Source organism: Pagrus major, chromosome 14 (assembly GCF_040436345.1).
Source record: "Pagrus major chromosome 14, Pma_NU_1.0".
Taxonomy (NCBI): Eukaryota; Metazoa; Chordata; class Actinopteri; order Spariformes; family Sparidae; genus Pagrus; species Pagrus major.
The window spans coordinates 2639910-2660914 of NC_133228.1; the positions used below are offsets into that span (position 1 = coordinate 2639910).

The 21005-nt window shown below is 40.0% G+C and overlaps 1 protein-coding gene across 4 annotated transcripts in view; it reads right to left on the minus strand.

Annotated features, from left to right (window-relative positions):
* Window positions 1-223: 223 nt before the first annotated feature.
* The window catches only part of caprin2 (caprin family member 2), a 28767-nt gene continuing 7985 nt past the window's right edge, over window positions 224-21005 (minus strand). The window contains exons 6-21 of one of the 4 annotated variants that reach the window (XM_073480280.1): window positions 20781-20863; window positions 20098-20211; window positions 19930-19958; window positions 19587-19766; window positions 18150-18191; window positions 17942-18070; window positions 17269-17353; window positions 14922-14971; window positions 14724-14831; window positions 14550-14651; window positions 14312-14452; window positions 13467-13611; window positions 13209-13385; window positions 12967-13028; window positions 6514-6565; window positions 224-1473 (exon numbers count right to left, since the gene is read on the minus strand). In XM_073480280.1, the coding sequence (XP_073336381.1) occupies window positions 899-1473; window positions 6514-6565; window positions 12967-13028; window positions 13209-13385; window positions 13467-13611; window positions 14312-14452; window positions 14550-14651; window positions 14724-14831; window positions 14922-14971; window positions 17269-17353; window positions 17942-18070; window positions 18150-18191; window positions 19587-19766; window positions 19930-19958; window positions 20098-20211; window positions 20781-20863 (2074 nt within the window). In that variant the 3' untranslated portion in view covers window positions 224-898. Of the gene's footprint in view, window positions 1474-6513; window positions 6566-12966; window positions 13029-13208; window positions 13386-13466; window positions 13612-14311; window positions 14453-14549; window positions 14652-14723; window positions 14832-14921; window positions 14972-17268; window positions 17354-17941; window positions 18071-18149; window positions 18192-19586; window positions 19815-19929; window positions 19959-20097; window positions 20212-20780; window positions 20864-21005 lie in introns of all 4 variants that reach the window. The other 3 variants (XM_073480281.1, XM_073480279.1, XM_073480278.1) reach the window with 3 other exon arrangements.

A 21005-nucleotide genomic window follows, 5' to 3' on the forward strand; every position in this document is an offset into this window, starting at 1 on the left:
TTAGTTTATGTAGCATATAGGGACTTCAACTGACATTTCATTCTACAACCACATGATGTTCTAGGAACACCAGCACGGCGATATCAGATAAACATGTATATTGCCTGGACGATAGCAAAGTCAGTACAGTGTAGTAGACCGCTGAATGCAACAAGATGGTCTAATTTAGACCAGAAATCCCTCTGCAAATGCAAAAGCATTACAAAAATCACGAAGCACAGAGTTCATTGCTCATCTTTTATTTAGGCACGTCAAGGGACCACTCCACCTCTCCACAGTAGTTTGTTAGTGCAATAATTTGGCCTCAAGTGTTCAACACCATACCCACCACCAAGAACACAATCTTTTATTCCTCAGTGTCACATTCGCACACAGCAAAGTGAAACTGAAACTGTATAGGAACCCAGCATCAAGCAATGTGCTGATAGTACAGTCAATTATAATTAATCTGATAAATTAGTCAGTCATACAGTTAATTAGCTGATTAACATCTGCTCAGTCATCCAAAGCCATTCAGAAAACAAAAAGGCACAAGTTCAAAACATGGCATTAGAGTTCTCACTGAAATCAGTGGCCTGTGGGCTGAACAGCTATATGACAAGTCATCCAGGCTGAGTTGTACTAGTATGACAGTCACAGGGTCCACCACCATCATGAACTATACATTCATAGGAAATCAAGTACATTTGGCTTATGTCAAGCAGTCACAATCTCCATTTCAAGTGAAGATAATGGCTTTGAGCACAGATCATACGTGTACCATTTGGCCACCAACATTCATGGTTTGAATGGTCTTTTGGCAAGAAGAGGGTACTGGCATGCAGACGTCAGTTTGATCACCATTCAGTACAAAGTAAGCAGTCCTCACACTGAGAGAAGAGGGCCCTTAGACATTAGTTCAATCCTGATAAAGTAGGAAGCCAGAGAAGGTGCTATACTTCCAGGTGCTGCCATAGATAGCACCACGATGCAACCGGAGCCACACCTGGTCTCCTTGGAAGAGAGGCAGAATGGCGTGGTTGCTGGCCGTCTCATGATCTGGGGCTCCATCATTGGCGTAGGCCGACACCATCACCTCCTCATTGCGCATGAGATTAATGTAGAGCGGCACGTTGATGGCGAGCTTCAGGATGTGGAAGATGAAGACATAGGTTCCATTGACGGGGCAGGTGAAGCGGCCGATGTGGGTGTCATAAGTCTCCCCCAGGTTACTGTGAAGTTGGTCAAACACAATGGGCTGGTCCAGGTTGCCGGGGGCGAAGTTGGCAGTGCGAGAGGCAGTGAAGGCCACTCGCAGTGGCTGGGACAGTGGGTAGAGTTGCATAGGAAGCAGGGCGGTGTGATGGTGGCCGTGGGGAGTGAGAGGGACTTCCAAGGTGGAGACTGATAGGGAATCCCCATGTCCTGACTCCACAATAGTAAAGGCTCCTTCCCGGTCTGGGCTGCTCACCTGGGAAGAGTCACTCCATGCTGCTGGAGAGTCAAGACAAAAAACATAAGAGAACGTACTGGAAGCAGTACTGCAGTGCACTAGAGTCAGCAAACAAAATGGCTGTGTTCGGGCATTTTCAGACTGAGCACATGTGAAGACAGGATGCAGCAAGGGTGCCCCTGTAAAATAGTGTCAGGATGACCTGCTTTTGTTTGTTTATCAAGATTCCCATTAGCCAGTCTTCCTGGCGTCTCCATTGTTTTCCTCAACAATACTTCATGAATAAATTACATTAATACAGATTCATACTCACAGTAAGACTCAAGACACTACACAAACCGGTAAGACACACAAGTAAACTTGAAACCTGTCACACACTATAGCTCTATAATATTTCATCTAAAAAAAATAAAAATTGACAAAATGAGCTGGCACATTACCACAATCTATGCACACTGCAGTTATCTTTCATTCACAAAAAGGGGAAAGATGATTTAGACCCTAGTGGCTATCGACCCATTTCCTTACTCAACTGAGATCAAAAGATCTTAGCAAAGGTATTAGCAAATCGCTTGTCAAAAGTCATTGGAAGTATAATTCACATTGACCAATCAGGCTTCATCCCAAATCACTATAGCTCCGATAATATTAGCCGGCTAGTCAATTTACAGTATTTAGTGTACTACTCCATCCATCCAACAATCACTTTGTCAGTAGACGCCGCTAAGGCTTTCGATTGCGTTGAATGGACTTATCTTTTCGAAACACTTAAAAGATTCGGCTTTGGGCAAAATTTTATTACATGGATCAAAACTTTATACAATACTCCCTATGCTTGTGTTTTGACAAATGGTCTTATATCTAATCCATTCCAGCTGCATAGGTCCACAAGACAAGGTTGCCCCTTAAGTCTGGGCTTGTTCGTGCTTGCCTTGGAGCCTTTAGCACAGAAACTGAGGAATAATTCAGATATACATGGGATCACAGTGGGCAGTATCCATCACAAACTTTTACTGTACGCAGATGATGTTGGTAGTAACGCAACCAGAAAAATCTGTACCCACTTTATTAAACTGTATTGAAGAGTTCACATTGTTATCTGGATATCGCATCAATTGGGACAAATCTGAGGCCATGCCTATATCAGGCTATTGCCCATCTACCCTCTTCGATCAGTGGAAATTTCACTGGGCTTCGAAAGGTATCATTTAGGCATTCAAATAACTCCTGATTATAAAGATATGGTCCGAGAGAACATTAACCCACTGCTTCAGAAAATGAAATCAGATTTTGGCAGGTGGACTAAAATCCACCTTTCGCTCTGGGGAAAAATACACTGTTAAAATGATGACTGCACCTGTGATTTATTACATACTATCTCACCTTCCTACTTTAGAGATTTTGACACCCTTAGATTTTCTCTGGGGTGATTCACATCACCGTTTAGGAATAAAGAAATTACAGGCCCACACAAAAAGAGGGATTTTCTCTTCCCAACTTCAGATGGTATTGCTGGGCTTTCAATATGAAACACATAAGAACATGGTTACCTAATGACAAGGCAGGAGATAAGCCAGGTTGGTTCCAAATAGAGGCTGAAGTAAGTGGGGGGGCTGTCCTCTTGGTCTGAGTTATTTAGTACAAAATTGCCATTACAGAATGATAACCCTATTATCGCTAACACTAAATTAATGTGGCATAAACTACATAGAGCAGGTCATTGGGACTTTTTCAAATCCCCTCATGCACCGCTATATAATAACAAGCTAATTCTAATTGGAAACAAAACAGTTAACTGGACTATTTGGCAAAAAGCAGGGATAACCTATATTTTACATTTATTTGATAGCAATACCAAGCACTTTTTAAGCTTTAATCAAATAGTGGATGATACAAATTACCACATAATCAATACTGGAGGTATGTCCAAATGCAAAGCACCCTGTCTAAATGGTTAGGAGGCCCGCTTACCTGACCCACGGGCAGCCCAATTGAACAGCTGATTAGATCAAGTTCAGGTAGGGGCATTACTCTTAAGATCAATGCACAAAAAAGTTCCACATCTCTGCAAAGCTGTCTTTCTTGGGATCGACCACTGAGCTTTCATGACAATGACTTTTCGTGTTTTGAGAAAAGATGGATTTTTTTGGCTCTCACAACAGCTAAACGGATACTACTAAGACACTGGAGGCAAAAATACCCCACCTCCTTATGAAGAATAGACTACAACAATGGCACAGCTAGCTGCTTACGAGAGGGTGACATACTCCCTACTGGACAAACTGGAACAATATATGTTTACTTGGAGCCCTTTTACTGACTGGCTGTCTGTAAATTAATGGTTGCCTTGATAATGCAATGCTGTCAATGATTTATTGTGCTTATCTATTGAGAAGTATCAGTGTGGTGGTCTATGTTTTTGTTTGTTTTGTTGTTTCATTTGTGTTTTTATACTCAACTCTTTTACTACAAATCCAGGGGGTAAATCTCTGGCCTTGATCTCTCCCTGTCTGTATTATTTGTGTGTTAAACTTCAATAAAAATGTTCATTACAAAAAAAAAAATTGACAAAATGATGCGCTAAAAAACTCTTCCACTACACGATTAAAATATTTTCTTTCTGAAATCAAAAAACTTGGTAATGAATTCCATGCCTCCTTTGCTCAATAATGACCTGCTCTCTATAACTAATTCTACATGTAGGCAACAGAAAGCAACCTTCTGATGACTGTTGAGTAGAATAATGATGGTCTGAAAGAAATGTCAGGTTACTAGAAAGTATTTCTAATTCACACTTTACCAAGCCAGCCAATTTTTCATTGTACTTACTCCTGTTCTATACGAGTAGTGTTCTGACGTTCGTACCGTTAGCTACCAGGTTAGTGTTAGGGTAACTTGCCATTTTCAGGTAGCTCAGAGGTTGTTAGTGTTGTTTCCAGGAGCATCAGGGATTTTGAAAACAGTAACACACAGATAGTGGAACGACAACGTGGCCTGAAATTTGCACCCAATGACAGGCTTATACCACCAGTCTACAATCACTGAGTCAGACTACTTTGGGTTTGACAAAGAGATGCGAGTAGACAAGGTAGTTTTTAGTTTAAAAAAAAAAAAAAAAAAAAAAAAAAAAAAAAAAGGTGTAGTCATAAGAAATGGACACAGAAACCACTAACAACTGCTTTCTATACTCTTTGCTGTAGCTATCTTTGGCTGCAGTGACTAGCTGCTAGTGTTGTGACGTTCACGAACGAACCAATTCTTTTGAACGGCTCATTAACATGAACGATGGGAACCGAGTCGCAGCTGGGAACCGTTCTTTTTTTTTAAAAATATATATATATATATATATATATATATATATATATATATATATATATATATATATATATATATATATATATATATATATATATATATATATATATATATATATATATATATATATATATATATATATATATATATATATGTGTTTCACGCAGATGCACACACAAGCTCCTCCTTTGCTCCTCCCTGAGTGGGACAGAGAACAGGAGGGAAAAAAGTTACATGTGGAGGAGCACAGCCCAGCTGCAGGTGCTTATTAGATATGCAAATGTAGCAGAGGCCACCTGAGTTGTGCACGCTGCCTTTGCAAAAACAGAAACACGTGACTGCCCCTGCCTCCGAGAGCAGAGCAGCTGCAGCGGTCTTAATTAGGAGGAGGACAGTCAGTCTGTCCTGTGTCTGACGTCGTTGTTTGGACAAAATGAGCCAAAGGAAATGGAGCAGCATTTGGATGCACTTTTCTCTTGTGGAAGACAGTGATATGGTGCAACCTTGTGGAATATTTACAATGAATCCAGATCAGACTTTAAAATCTAGTCCACACATGTCAAATGAGGTTATAATCAATATTTCAGAATAATTCAAACTCAGATATTGGTGGGATATCTAATTTTGTATTATTTTGTTCCAAATCTCACCCCATCATACCTCCCAGTGATTATTTCCAAGATAAAATGAGTTACCACCAGGCTGGCTTCTTAAAACTTAATAAATATAAAAATCAGTCAAATGAGCCAGTTTTTTGAACGGCTCTTTGAAAGGAACGGCTCACCAAGATCCGGCTCCCCTCAAAGAGCCATAAATCCCATCTCTACTAGCTGCTGCTAGCAAGTTAGTTTGGTTAGCCAGGGAGCCAAGTCAGCCAAGTCAGCCATTACCTTACAGAGACTCCCGTAGCTAGCTGGTTAGCATGCTAACTTCAGTGAACATCTAAAAACAGATGTCTTTGACAGAACGTCACGGTTTTCTTCACACCGTTCACAATGTTAGATAATTTATTGAATTTTTTCAGCTAAAATTCTGGTCATTTCTTACATTCTTACAGAATTATAGAAATAAATCAACCGTACCCATGACTGTCATGGATACTTCTATGAGTATATGGAGAGGCATTAGATTTAATTGAAGCACATTAATCAAAAGCATTGCACAGTAGATACTGAACAGATCTATAATTGATTGGAATGGTAGATTTTTCCAACAATGTCATCCTGCTATTTGGACACAGCAGCAGTGTTGATAGTTTTAGTGACTACATGTTTCAGATGTTCTATATGCTAAAAGTCAGCAAGTGTCAAGACTTCTGACTTTATCCGAATAAACCAGATTTTAACTTCCGTAAATATAGTCACTCATCCAGGGGACTTCCATGCTCATGCAAGTGTTTCAGATGCTCACCAACCCAGTCATTAGAGACATGAGTGAGATTTTCACTGCTCAAACATTGGCTGATGACAAGCCTAGCACCATTGCACTCATGAGGGGTAATCTCTGCTGCCAAACTAGAAGGGCTGGGGACTGAAATTCACATACCCTTATAAACACCAAATTGGCTAATTTGTTATGCCCCTTAAACCATAATAAGTACCAATAAACTACCAGATGTGAGCAGTGCTGATAAGAGTGGTATCAATAAAATTCTAATGATAACTATCCATTCCAACTACTTTCCTTAAGGGAGGAACTTAAAACAGGCGTTTGCTACAAAAGTTCTTCCCTGACAGATAAATTACTGTTTGGAATTGTGTTCTTACCAGAGTTATGCCTCCCTCCTCCACGTCTATAGCTGTGTTGGTATCCAGAATCCTGAGAAAATACCACAGAGGGACTATGAAACTTATGTAGACAGACAAAGCTGCAAGACAGCACTGGATTTAAAACAGGGCTGTGTGCGAGCATACTGATTTCTTGGCTTGTGCTAATGTTTGTTTGATTACTTATTATTTATTGCTGATCTGCTTAACAGAGAAACAGATAACCAAAGCCATCATGCAGCAAAGTATCCCAAATCATCCATCATATTAACTTTGAATTTGATAAGCTTACACATTTGAAAATCACTGGACACTGCCAAGTGATAAAATTTCAACAAAATCTGCAAAGCACAAGATAATATGCAAAAATAAATATCTCCACAGTAAAAGAACTGGACAAAGTTTTAAAACGTGTACATTTCAGTTTTGAAAAGGGAACTCATGAGCAGTAGAACAGTGGTGCCCAACCTTTTTCCTGAATGGACCCCTTTTCTATCAATGAGTAAACTCATGATATTCAATGCATAACAATAAAAGTACAGATGAACTGATTATCTTTTCAATTAATCCAAAATGGTGAAATGAAGGAAGTTTTGTGAAACTGATTTGGAAGATTTTTAAGCAGATTATTTCTTGTGAATATTGATCAGAGAAGAGTTTACATAATGTTTTTATCTTATTTTTTTATTGGGACAGCAGTTCATATAAAAAAAGTCAAATATGCATACAAAGTCAGTTTAAACTTCTGCAGTCCTCATATTTTCTATATACAAAGACTACAGGTTGGGAGAGGAAAACTGTGCATAAAAGGAAAAGTAGACAAGGGGAGACTTATGAGGAGCTAAAACAAATACCGTTTGTTAGATACAAGCAGCATAACAGGGTCTTTAATACCTCCACAAAATCTGGCTGTAAAAGGTTTTACATATTTAATCCACTTAGTCCAGAATTTAATGAACACTTCTTTCTGAAGGCGAAGGGAGAAAGTTTCTGTTCCATGACAAATGTTATTCACTATATCAATCCATTCTTGTATTGTGGGCGGTTCAGGAAGTAACCAGTGCCTGGTTATGCCTTTTTTTCCAGGCTGATATATTTATATTTAATCAGCCTTGTCAGAGGGTCAACATTTCCTAGGAATAATACAGTAAATTCCAAGGGTAGGTCAGCGTTAAGTAAGCTTTTGAGTGCTCTGTGAAACTCCACCCAAAAAAGGGTTTGATCACTGAACAGTCCCAAAATATATGCCAGTGCTTGGCCTCTTGAGAACCAAATTGTCTCCAACATTTGGCTTCCCTCGAGTAAAATGTGCCTTCTGCCTTGGTGATATGAAGAAACGAAAAAAGCATTTCCATCCGAATTCCCGCCAGGTATTAAATTAGTACATTTCCACTGGAGTCTACACATATCAAGCCAACTTTCACTTGAGATTTAAAGATTACCCCCTCTCCCATTTTTCTTTAATGTATTCTGTGGTGTTGGATTTCTTATCCATTAGGCCTTTATAAAGTTTAGAGACAACACCCTTATTAGACTTGCTTTTGTAGGAATCAGTAAATATTTTCAGTATTGGGGTTGTTAAAGTCTGTTTTATTCTTAATATTATGTTCATAGTGATTGCATATCTGGAGACCTCTATAAAAATATTTTTCTTCAAGACAATATTTTTCCCTCAGGTATTCAAAAGTCTTTCAACTGTTCGTTTTCTGTTAGGGAGTAAAACGTTGTTATTCCTCTTGCAATCCAGAATTTAAATCTATAGTCCATTTTGTTTGGCTTGAACATAGGATCATAAGCACACCATTGGATTATTTGTAGTTTATCTTCTAGTTTATACACATCCCTAATAGTATTCCAGATTTTTAGTTGAGCTTTGAGAAGTGGATTCTTTACATCATTTATGAATCCCGCCAGGTTTTTGTGGGGTAGTACTTGCATGAATTGGAGGGTCATTCATAATGGAAAGTTCAATGTCTTTCCACCTAGCCTGGTATGTTGGGGTACATATGTTAATTAAGGGTTTAATTTGGGCTGCAGAATAATAAGCTTTTAAATTGGGTAGAGCCATTCCTCCTTTGGAAGTTGTAGGGTTTTGCATTTGATCCTAGGTTTTTTCCCTTGCCAAATAAATCTAGAGATTTTATTCAATTCAGAAAAATGTTTTGAGGGGACTTCTACAGGAAGGGCTTGAAATAGAATGATATCGTGGAAGTATGTTAATTTTCACACATTCAATTCTATGACTGAGGCCAAGGAAGGAGACAGAGTTCCATCTATGTATGTCATCTGACTTTTGTTAGGGGGTTATAATTTATCTCAGCCAGTGTTGAGAGGATTTTTGGAAGGTTTATCCCCAGATATTTCAATGAGTTTTGATCCCGCTTTAATTTAAATTCCTCTCTAAAAAGGTGTTTTGAAGGTACACAATTGAATGACATGATTTGTGTTTATTCTATATTTAATTTATACCCTGCATATTTACCAAATGTGTCAAGAAGTTTCATACGGTTAGAGAAAGATTCAGAAGGGTTACTTAAATAAACCAAAATATCTGCGTAGAGCGCCACCTTGTGGTCTTCATTAATGCAGATTCCTTTAACGCTTTCTGGTCATTGAGTATAAGCTATGGCATAATCTTTTCTAGTCTTTTGGCAAGGATAGTAGTTTATGATTTTTTTGTAGCTTTCTCGCCAGAAGTTGTTGATTTTAAACCTGACTTAGTATTTTTGCTTTGTGAATACCATCTTTTTTCAATTTCCTGAGAGTATAATGCGTCAATTAATTTCCTTTATTTTCATCATTATGGTTGTTTTTTGTTCTTTTGTGTTGTGCCTCAAGATCTTTTAATTCTTTGTTGAGGTCTTTTAGTCTCGTTTGTTTTCGTTTTTTGGGCACAAAAAGACAATTTTCCCCGATTACTGCTTTTAGGGTGTCCCATACTATAGTTGAGTCTACCTCTCCGGTATCATTGTCTTTTACATAATTTTTTATTTAATTTCTCATTTGAGTTTTGAATTGTGGGTTATTTAGAATACTTGTGTTTAGTCTCCACAGTGTTTTCCTGGATTATCGTTAATATGAACAGTGCAGGAGATAGGAGCATGATCTGATCAATCAATATTACCAATATCACAGCTATGCATTCTATGACAGACTCTATTCTTAAGTATGTATTCTGAGGGGGTGAGTAAAAAGTATAATCATGGTCTGATGGGTGAAAGTCATTAGGAGATTAATTCTTTTATGTAATGACGTATCGGTTGAATTTTGTCAAGTTGTGGGTTGAGGTGAATGTTCCAATCTCCACCACATATCACAATTCCTGTGGCCCCTATCATTAAATCAAACATCTTTCTATAAAAAGCAAGGTTTTGTGCTTTGTCATTACATAAAAGAATTAATCTCCTAATGACAGAGTTGGGAATATATTACAGATTGTTGTGGTAGTCATTTTTTGCAGAAACTACTATACATCTCCCTTCCTTGTCCACTATCTCTGAAATTTGTTCAAAAAATATTTTCTGAGAGATTAAGATTGCTACTCCACTCCTTCGACCTGATTTATAAAAAAATGAATATACCCTTGAGAATCCCATTCTTTAGTTTTTCATGATCTGATGGGGTGAGGTGCGTCTCTTGCAAAAGTACGATTTGTGCATTTTCCTCTCATTTTGGATATAATTTTTAAAAATATTTTTTATAATTTCTTTGCCGGGTTTAGAATCCCCTTTACATTATAAGAGATAACTTTGAGGACTTGCTTGCTCAGTCTTGTAAAATGTTCCTAAATAAAATCTCTCCCAACATTCCTGGTAACATAAAGACTGCACAGTGATAATCTCTCTCCCAGAGAACAATTATAAAAACAACAAATAAAAACAGTATTTTACAAAGCTTCATGGAGAAAAATTAGAACAGTTGGTTCCAATGAAGAGGCTCGATTCAAAAGAGCCTTGCGGGCAGTAGGTGATTTGTTAATTTTTAACAGGGGGGATGGCTCAATGGGAGCACCACCCTGCCCCGACACACCTATGTACACCTCCTAAAGGACATTGTTGACGCCTTAACCATAACTGACATTTCTAATCCTACAATTCCATTTTATCCAGTTATCTTCCTTCTCTCCCTACTACAATTGTCTTTTTATAACTGTATTAAAGTAATGAGTAAATACACCTTTAAATTGTAGGCAGTGGACTGAGTTTATTCAGGCAGGGTTTTCTCATGTTTCTCACAATTCACTACAAGCAGGGTCATTTTAAGTTACATGACCCCTTGGAATTTTTTACCATCTAAATTCCTTGAAGGACACACAATGAACATTGTGCAAAATAGTAGAGCCCAACCGATTTATCGGTAGGCCGATTTTATCGGCCGATATTAGCCTATCACAAATATATCAGTATCGGTGTATATATTGTCCGATATTATAACCATATATTTAAAAACTATAATGCAGGAAGACATACTTGGGCTAATTTAAAATTGGTGTAATGACAGTTTGTCCAGCAGAGTGCGCTTCAACGGGGGATAAAACAGCTGGTGTCAGGAAATGTAGCAGCTACCTCACTAATGGTTGAACTATAAACCAGCACAAAAATGACAATTACCAACATAACATAAGCCACCATGTTGTGAACAGACAATAAAAACACTTACAAAAAGTCACATTTTAGTTTTAGAACAAGCAAACTTGTTGTGCTCCTCCTCTACACGAGAGACGCGCTGGGAATCCACCGGAAGCTTCTCTATGACGTCGTGTCTGCTACAGGTTTTGTTCTGCCCTCCGCACGACGTCATACCATGAATGTATAAAGAGAACCCAGCGGGAACGTTTCAGAACAGAGCCTTCTGTCTGCCAGATTTTGTTGATTTGCTCAGATTTTCTTGATCTGGTCATTTTTCGTTTTTATACAATCAGGAGTCTGCACAGGGTGTTTTATTTTGAAAATTGACCGGATGCTCTATGCTGTTCCTGTGTCTCTGACTTCCTGCCGGCGCGATCTGCTCTGTGCAGCTTGTTGCGGCTTCCATCAAAAAGAAGAAAAAAGATAAAAAAAAAAAAAAAAAAAAAAACGACCAGGCAGCCGGAACACAAAGCAGCCGTGCACGGCTTGACTCCACTGTGCGCCAGAGCTGATCGCAGCCGCTTGTGGTTTGTAACACACTTTCTGCTACTAGGGGATGGAGAGGGATGGCAGGTTAACAAGGGGGATGCTTTTTGGTAATTTTGCTAACAAGGGGGACGGCATCCCCCCTCATATCGCCTACTGCTTGCGGGGCTTTGCAAAGTCAAAGCTCCCATAAGGAAGTGTCCCACATTGGGTCAGTGGTGGGGCCCTCATGTGTGGCCGCATGTTAGCCAGTGTCCAAACCAAAATCCAAACAAAATAAACCATAGGTGACTCGCTAATTAGTCAGCCCCAACTTCTTTATCTATGGAGAAAATATAGAGTAGGAATGAAACATACCTATATGTGAAACGAGCTGACAGTCTTTTGGATTGGTAGGAGAATTAAATATATTATTCAAACCAAGCAAAACTTATCTGCTTTACCCGAGTGTCGTCTTCGTAAAAGACATGCATCCTTGCAGGATATGGTGCCTGAAACTTGATCTGTTTCTCTCTCTCTCTCTCTCTCTCTCTGCACTTTTGGCTTTGGTGCATTCGCTGCGTTTCTTTAGCACCTCGAGAGGAACATCATGGTCAACATTGAAGCGAGTGTCATTGAAGATGGTTTTTTCTGCCATGCACTCTTTTATCCAGTAGCTTCCAAACTTGACTATAATAGACCAGGATTTTGCTTGTGGGTCATTGTGCTTCTGTGACAGGGCACAATGAGCTCGGTCAATCCCAAAAAAGCTCAAAGCTCTCCGTCAGCAAGAAGGTCGAGTGCTTTTTTCAGCAGTTGATCCATGAAACCAACCATGTCGCTACCTTCTTTACCTTCGGGTATTCCATAGATCCTTAAGTTGTCCCTCCACGCACGACCCTCCTGGTCTATCACTTCTGGTGGTAACCCCTTTCTCCATATTTAAATAGTATCCACCAATTATTAAGAAATATGATTTTTTGGGGTTACTTTGACAAAACCATTGGGCTCTGAAGTCATCTTCTGTGGAGCAGAACCGGAACCCACAGAGTTTTCATAATGTTTTGAGGGACTTTTAAACAATGCTCCATTTGCATTCATATTCCTATTTTTTCTTATTTTATTATACAAACTAAAATAGAATAAATAAATATGTATATATATTTTTTACACCAATTCAGTGTTGTCCTCTCCCTGAAGTCTGGCTAGGTTCTGTTAGCTCAGGTTGTTTCAACTGTACTATTTGTTATAATTGTTGGAAGCCAAATTTTATTTTCAAATTACAATTTTTGATCGATCACCCAGCCCTAGTTTGTTCCATTGCAAAATTGCACAACAGAGTACAAAGGGATTTACTTACTCTAGCAGCATAGAGGAGAGGGCCAGAGTCCCTGAAATGAGTCTGCGGGATGTAAGCTCCTCCTGAGGAGTAGAAATCAGTGTTGAGAATTACTTTATTGAGATTCATTTCAGTCCAAGCTTCAGCCAGGATGTGACAAGACAACGCTGCAACACCTGATCCTGAACAAATGTCCAGGAAAAGGAGAAAGACATGAAGCAGTGGGGAAAAGCCAAAAAGAAAAGAGAGCTGAGGATAGATACCTCGATGCCAACCAGAAGAGCGAAAGGTTTGTGCCAGTCCCTTGCCACCACGTGCCATACCTCTCACAGATCCTCTGGTGTAGTACGTCTGGCCGGATCGACACACACTTCCACCCGAAGGGCCAGGGGACAGGAAAATCTGTCCACCATTACCCACTGTATAATCTGACTGGTACACTAGATGGATGAAATGGGTCTCAGACAATTGACTTGACCATTCAGCCCATGTGGGTTGAAACTAAAATTCGATCAACATACCCTGCTGTGGTTCATCTTCTGAGGGAGCAAACTCAGGTGGCGTTTGGGTACTGGCAGTGCTGTACCTGGGCTCAGGGAAAACTGCAGAATCTGGTTTGTAATTAAGGTCTCCATTGGGAGGCAAGGAGCCATTTACCTTGAAGACCTACAGTGAAGAAAACGAAAATCAAAGACACTTGCAGAAGTGTGTATGCCTCGGTGCTCACATTTGTATTGTTCTGTTTATTATTTTATTCTTATTTGGACACCAGAGGAAAATCATCTGAGATTTTTCATGCAGGACGCTGTAGTAAAAAGCCAACTGCACAGACCTTGAAAGCATTTGCATTTACACTGACATGACACTTCTTAGCCACCACCAAATTTGGCACATATGTTTTCTGGGTTGTTATTGGGCTAACACAGACTTGAGATCTTGATTGGATTTGTACCCTGACCCAAGTCTGCAGTTTTGCTAAATGCCATCAGAAACAGCCTCTTCCAGACATCTCAAATGCCCAGCAACACGCTAAAAACCACACATTTTCACTAAAGGAACTAGAAGTTGGAAGTTATGGCCAAAAATGTGTTCTGTGAGGTCACAGTGTCCTTAACCTTTGATCACCAAAATGTAATCGGTTTGTCCAACTGGAGGTTGTGCCAAATTTGAAAATTCTCTCTAGGTGTTCCTAAGTTTCAACCCCTGGAGTGCATCCTGCATTGCTTCCCTTGACCTAGGATGCACCAAGTTTAACAAGTCTGCCAGTTCAAACTACATAATTTACATATTGAGCTCCAGAATTAAGATAAGGACTGAGTTTTTTAGTACCAGGTGTAAAAGTAAAGGCCCTATGATGAAGACTTACTGACTGGATGTTTCGAAATTGTGCAGATGTTAGGGTTTGCCTAGTGGGGGGTGTAGAGAAAGTCTGTCCCTGGGGAGGGGTGGAGGTGCAAGGTGCCACTCCATTACAGGGTGACTGCTCCCCTGACTCAGTTACTGGTGTCTGTGAACACAGGTTAAAGTAACAAAAAGCACATCGACAAAGTTTCACATCAGCTTAAATGTTTTGTCTGTTGACATGGCCAAGAATGCTTATTTACACAAGGACGGCTCTTCTCCTCCAGGCCAACAGAGATGGTCGCTTCCCTGCGGTACAGCGGTGGTGAAGGAAACTTATTTCGTTCAGCCAACTGCAGCGGCTCCTGCAGAGACAAGATAACTTAAACTACAATATGCAATATGTTGTGTCTCATATTCAATGTACTGCTTCTTACATGAGGTAGGTCATTTGATGAAAGCTCCAGGTCACAGGTCTCCAGGCACTCATCTCCATTTGTTAGACTGGCTTTGCGCTCCATAAGCCTGGTAGGCAGTGGGGTAGACTAAGTGGGGGATGAGGATGAAGTGACGACATGTCCAAGTTATTTCAATTAAAGTCACAACTGAAATCTCAGAATGAAAGAACAGCTTACATGCATTGCTTTGGGCAGGACTTCATCTGGGCTTCTCAAGTTTGAATGAGCTGGTTTAATTAAAAAAAAAAAGAAAAAAGAAAAAACGATTAATCAAGATATAACAAGTCAAATTTTTATTTGAAATTGATGCTTAAATGCGTGTACTCTGCTTGGACTTGTCCCAGTCGCAACCTTTTTACACCTTCCCTTCGTTTTAGAGTGCCCCCTTTTCCCTTAGAACAGAGTTACAAGGATTAATGTTTGAAATCTCCCCCTATGAAGTGGGCCAAAGCTTTAAGACCCTCATACGCCAGTTACATTTCGACCGGGCATGACATACTGTGGCAATGCCGGTATTACAGTGGTTCCCCTATATGCACATAGCAGTGCCACACCTCTGCTGCTGATAATTCAGTGTTTCCTATTAATTAACAAGACTCCTGTGGCCCGCCATAGTCTAACTTGCTGCACCAGTCTCATTTTTATCCAAAAATATAAAATCATTGAGCCAAAGAGTTTTTCATCTCTCACAATAACGGTTTCAATGTTGCTTCGAGGATAGTGATCATCTGGTCTCTCAGTCAAGGTTTAGTTACAAGTCAGGACTAATAGCAATCTATTGCTTTTAATCTTGTAGCCTATCAACTATTGCTTATAGGCTTGTGCTAACATTGTATTGCCAGAGATATGTAGTAGAGTAAATTGTGAGGACTGGACTAATCACCAGGCAGCAGAGCCAAAGCTAAGCTTTTTTTTTTTTTAAAACACAGGGGGAGAAGAGGAGAGGAAGACAGGGGTGGAGTGGAGTGTGCAGCGTTTTGGTTAGTCTATATGATTTTTTTCTATGGATGCTTCACATCAAGGTCAATTAACACTCCTGCGATTAGTGCATATCAACATATGCATGAGGAGAGGACTTGTATTGTTGTATTTTATCCTCGCTACTGACAGCACACAAAAACAAAGCATTAAGCATATAAACGAGGAATTTTGCGCTTACCTGAATATGTCAGCTCTATGATTATAACAAGCATCGGGTAAATGTCAACAATGAAGCAAACACGTATTCATGGTTATTATCACAGAAGAAACTGTCCTGCAACTTCACACGAGTGTCACAGTGACTGTACAGCAAATGCAGTCACTTGATTGTGATAAACAGGGAAACGCACATCTGTGAGATACACAACATTTGGAAGATATGTGTTGATATAAAGATAGTCAACGTTCCACATGCATGACTGGTTTCATCATCCTGGAGGCCGGCCTACTGGGCGCGAGGGGCACCATGACAGGCGACAGCTGTCAAAAGGCAATCAACAGATTCTCTGAGATATTAATGATTATTCATATTTATAAAAGATTGTCATAAATGTAAGTTATTTTGTCACTGAAAATGTTAAATTCACCATCACATACTGTTTGATAATACAATACTGTGGTGATGCCAGTTAATTCTAGAAAAAAGTAGAGTTAAGAATGAATCATTTAGGCATATGTGACAGCTAGCTCGCCACACCCAGTCGATGTAAATGGTCACGTAGTGGGTGATCACGGTCACACAAAAGCTTGTTTGTCAATACGCGCAAATCCCAGGGCGTGGGGGATACAACATTGAAATACATGAAAATGTGGGACAGTCATGCACAAATCACCAATAACAATGTAAAGTTGGCTAGTTAGCTACTGAGACCTCAGGAAACTGGTCAACATTGGAATGCCAATATGCTCACAATAAGAATGATAATATTCAGCAGTTATAATATTTATCATTAGTTTAGCATATTAACTTTAATTAACAAAGTACAGCTTTGACTGGTGGAAATGATATTAGTTTTGCAGGTATTTGTTCATAGAGCAAAGTCTTGGACAAATTCCGATTTTGAGGTGATGGTGCCACGAGAGCAAGTCAGGCGATCACCAAAGTAAGTAGGATTTATACAGGATATGAATGACTTTTCTTCTCTCCAAACAAACCGTCTTGAGATTCCTTTCAAATGTTTTGTGCGTCACATTAATATTAATGTAGCTACAAGCTAATATTCCCATGTTACATTGTTTTCTCTTATTTAATAGCAAGCACTTCATGCTTCTGATTACGTCACCCTCACATGACTGTAGCTGAACTGGAAAACTCCGTTAACAGAAAACTTAACCAGCTTCATGCTACCCGTTCTGCAGGATGTCAAATGTTAGGTACAATAAAGCCAGGTACAGGTACCCCAAAAACTGATCCATGGCCTTCCTCAGCAAATTGTGTTTGGATGGGTAATCAGAACCATTTTCATGTTAAACGAGCAATTCCTCCCATTACCTGATGAAGACCATGTCAAATTACAAAGCTTGTTGACTTGTTCCAAGTTACCAAGAGGAGAGGGAGATCTAGACGGCCGTCTTTTCAGTCTGGTGTGGCTGTTCGTGGCAGAGATCTCACCATCAAGAAGAGAGTCCTGAAAAGGGCAGGACCATTTTAAAAACTGGCACAACTCAATCAAACCACAGCTATACCTTGTACTGGTTTGTTGTTAATACCACTTTCACTCCAAAATTAGGGCGTACATGCAGGTTTTTTTAAACGTGGGTAAAACCCGCCAATATTGGTGGTTGACTCCCTTCCCATTAAGGTAACAGTAGACGAGTTTGCCTTTTTTCCTGATGCTTCATCATGACACATGAAAACAGCAGCATAGAGGCCAGTGGCAATGTTGTGGTGGTTACATTTTGGAGCTTCTACTGCGGTTGCTTTAAACACCCACTGAATGACGTTCAAGCACTACTTGAACAGACACCCATGGAAAACATTTAGGTGTGAAAATTTGTAACTTTAATTTCATAGCATTTCTCCTGGAAAAGAGGGGCACATTTTCATGTTCACCCAGGTGTTTCCTTCACAACATGCAACTCCTGCAGAGTAATTTGACCTGGGAATGAATGCTGATTGTACCCTTTCCCACTGAAGACAAAAAACAGATGTTAATGGGTGTTTAGTGTGAAAAGGGTATAATATGTTCATGGGTTTGCAAACAGCTCAACTCTACCTGCATAAAACTGAAGGAGCCGTGGATCTTTGTCATGAGGTCCTCCAGGTGCTGCTTCCTCAGGATGGGGTCTTTAGGTAAGGCAGACGGAGAGTTGAAAACCTCTACAGTCATATCCATGTGAACCGGCTGTCAGGAATCACATGTGGATAGTTTGCAATTTGTTTAGAGATGTCTGTACATTTCAAACTACATGTTTTATACTCACCGACTTGGCATGTTGCTCTACTTTGGCTTTTCTGGCTTTTTTCTGGGGAGAATATCATGGATTATTTATTGTTTGGACACCATTGCTGTAATGTAAACATTATGTTAAATGGCATTACAAATCGATTACTCAGCAGTTTACACTTAAAACAAAATAAACAAAAAAAAGAAAACTGCCAGCAGTGATGAACGGGCCCTCGACCCACGTACGTCAGGCTGAGGGTTTTTTGTGCGTCTGGTCATGATACATATGCATACCGAATTTCGTTCATGTATGTGCATGTAGGAGGCGGGGCTTCAAGCTTAAGCGCCCTTTTCAATCCTCGTGGGGCTGCTGTGGTGCCATCTTTGCACTTAAAAAGGCCCAGACCCATATCAGACATCAATGTTTGTGACTGGCAATGGACCTGCCAAATTTGGTGTTTGTAGGAGTTTGTCTGTATGTACCAAATGGGAAAAGCCATTAGGGGGCGCTACTGAGCTGTTGTGCCGCACCTGAGGACAGTTGTGGCATCAAATTAAAGTACTCATGAGTTTGAACCTACGTGTCAAATTTGGTGAGTCTGCGAACATCCTAAAGTCCTCTGAACAGTGTCGGAAAAATGAAAATCGCCGCACACCATTCAAGATGGCCGACTTCCTGTTGCGGCAAAAATTCCAACAAAACAAATTTGTGGCTAAATCGATGAGACCTATGACTCCTGTGAATTTCATGATGATCAAAAATGATCTTCACGCAAATTTTCTGATGTTAGGTGGCGCTTTGGAGTCCCCTGGCCACACCCACCCCCAATCACATTGAATTATAAATTTTTTCGCCACATGTGACGTATGTTCTGAGTTTGGTGAGTTTTGGGGTACGTTCAGGCCACCAAATATGCAGTCAAAGCGCAGAAGAAAAAAAAAAATCCTTACAGAGACAATAGGGGGCCCTAAAAACACACAAAGGCACCAACAACGGTTACGATTATTTTACCCATCTAAAAGTTCCTATAGTCAATCATTTTTTGAGAGGATTTCCAAAGGCGATTTCTCCAGTTTCAAAATGTGGTTAAGTCAAAGGTACGTATTTCCTTTGGGTCTAATTTGCAAGAACAGCACAAGATTATAAGAAACTGAGACTAAGACTGGTGCATACCTAATAGTCTGTTAAAAATGTAAAATTAATTTACACATTTAATTTGATTCCGTCTCAACTACATTTAATAACTCTGAGTAGTAAAACCCATCCTAAATTGCAAATGATACCAGTGTTTCCCATGTATAGGCTCTACTTGGGCAGCCCACCCAGGAAGATAAAATCCAAATTCCACTACAGGAATAAAAGTCCATTTACCATTTATAATGCAATTTGTAATGTTCCAAGTTGTACATCTTTTGTCCATCGACACAATAGCAACGCCAAGTCCAGGACCCAGAGGGTTTGATGAGCCCTCACCTGTTTGCATTCAGCAGATTGTTTCTTGGTGCTGATTGGCACTTTGGGAATGAAAGCAGCAGCTCCTCTCCACGGTTTGTGAACTGCAGCTTTGGGCGAGGCAGCTCCGTCTGAGAACTCCATATCCCAGCTGTCAGGAGGCTCCTGCTCTCTCATGGTCTGGAAGTCCTCCTTCCAGTTCTGAGTGAGAGGAGTCGCCGTGTCAGTCAGGTACAGTCTGTTGAAAAACTGCCATATCACCAACAGAGCATCAGTAGATCCTGGCGCATGCTCAGAGTCACACAGTACTGAAATACACACAATATTGAAATACGGCTTTAGACAAACTGGATATCTGTCTTACCTCCTTTGATGCTTCATTTGGTTTTGTGGCTGACAGGAGCAAAAGAGAAAGAAATAAGAATCTGCAACTCGACATTCAGAATAGACAAAGGTTTTAGTAGTAAATTACACACTTGCAAGTTTTTTGATGAACATAATTTCTGGCACAGTTAAAGTATTATCTTCTTACTGCTGTGGCTGGTTAAGCTCAGTAACACCTCTGGAGACTTTTTGGGTGGAGGTGGCAGACAACTGAAGTACTTGCAGTTCAACAGCCTGGTGAGCTCCTCTTTCAACTGCTTAACTAGAAAAACAACAGTCAAGTAGAGGAAAACCCACTTCAGACGACCAAATGGAAAAATTATCTTTTACAAGTTGGTTCTCATTTTTGTAGCTTCAACAATCGTTTGTATTATCTGTAATAACATTGTAATCACTAAAGTTATTGCTGAGAAGTAGGCAAGAAATGAGCAGTAAGGTCACAATCAATCTTGAACACCTAACCGTGTTGTGTTTGAGATAATAGCTCAACACATAAAAGCACCACCTACTGATCAGGCCTAGAGGTTTAACTTCTATTGGCTCAATACTATAGTTTGTCAAATATGCCTCTGCCACGAGTTCCTCCTTCGCAAGATTAATCAACTACGCTATCATATTGCCATGTGTCCACTTATTCCAACTGCCTCAAAAATATGGAGTAGTTTCCCAGGAGAATTACATCCAGGATTGAGGACCACATTTTCAAACTACCTTTGAAGACCTTCAGTCTGAAGCATGAGGATGACCAAAAATCACAACAGCCTGGATTAACAAAAGAACAAAGTATGGGGCTCAGTCGACTAAGCTCAGATTTCTGTTTTTAATACTCACACGTGGATCCTGCCACTGGCTTTTCTTTACCCTCCAACAGGTCCAAGTAGGCCAGAGCTGCTTGCTCCATCTGTTCCTTCAATCTACACCAGTGAAAACAGAGGAGAGGTCATCAAGGGGTAGAGTGTGGCTACCCGACCCGAGCCCGACGGGTCCCGATGGTACCCAACGGGTCGGGCTGGGTTCGTTTAAAAAAAAAAAAAAAAAAAAAAAAAAAAAAAAAAA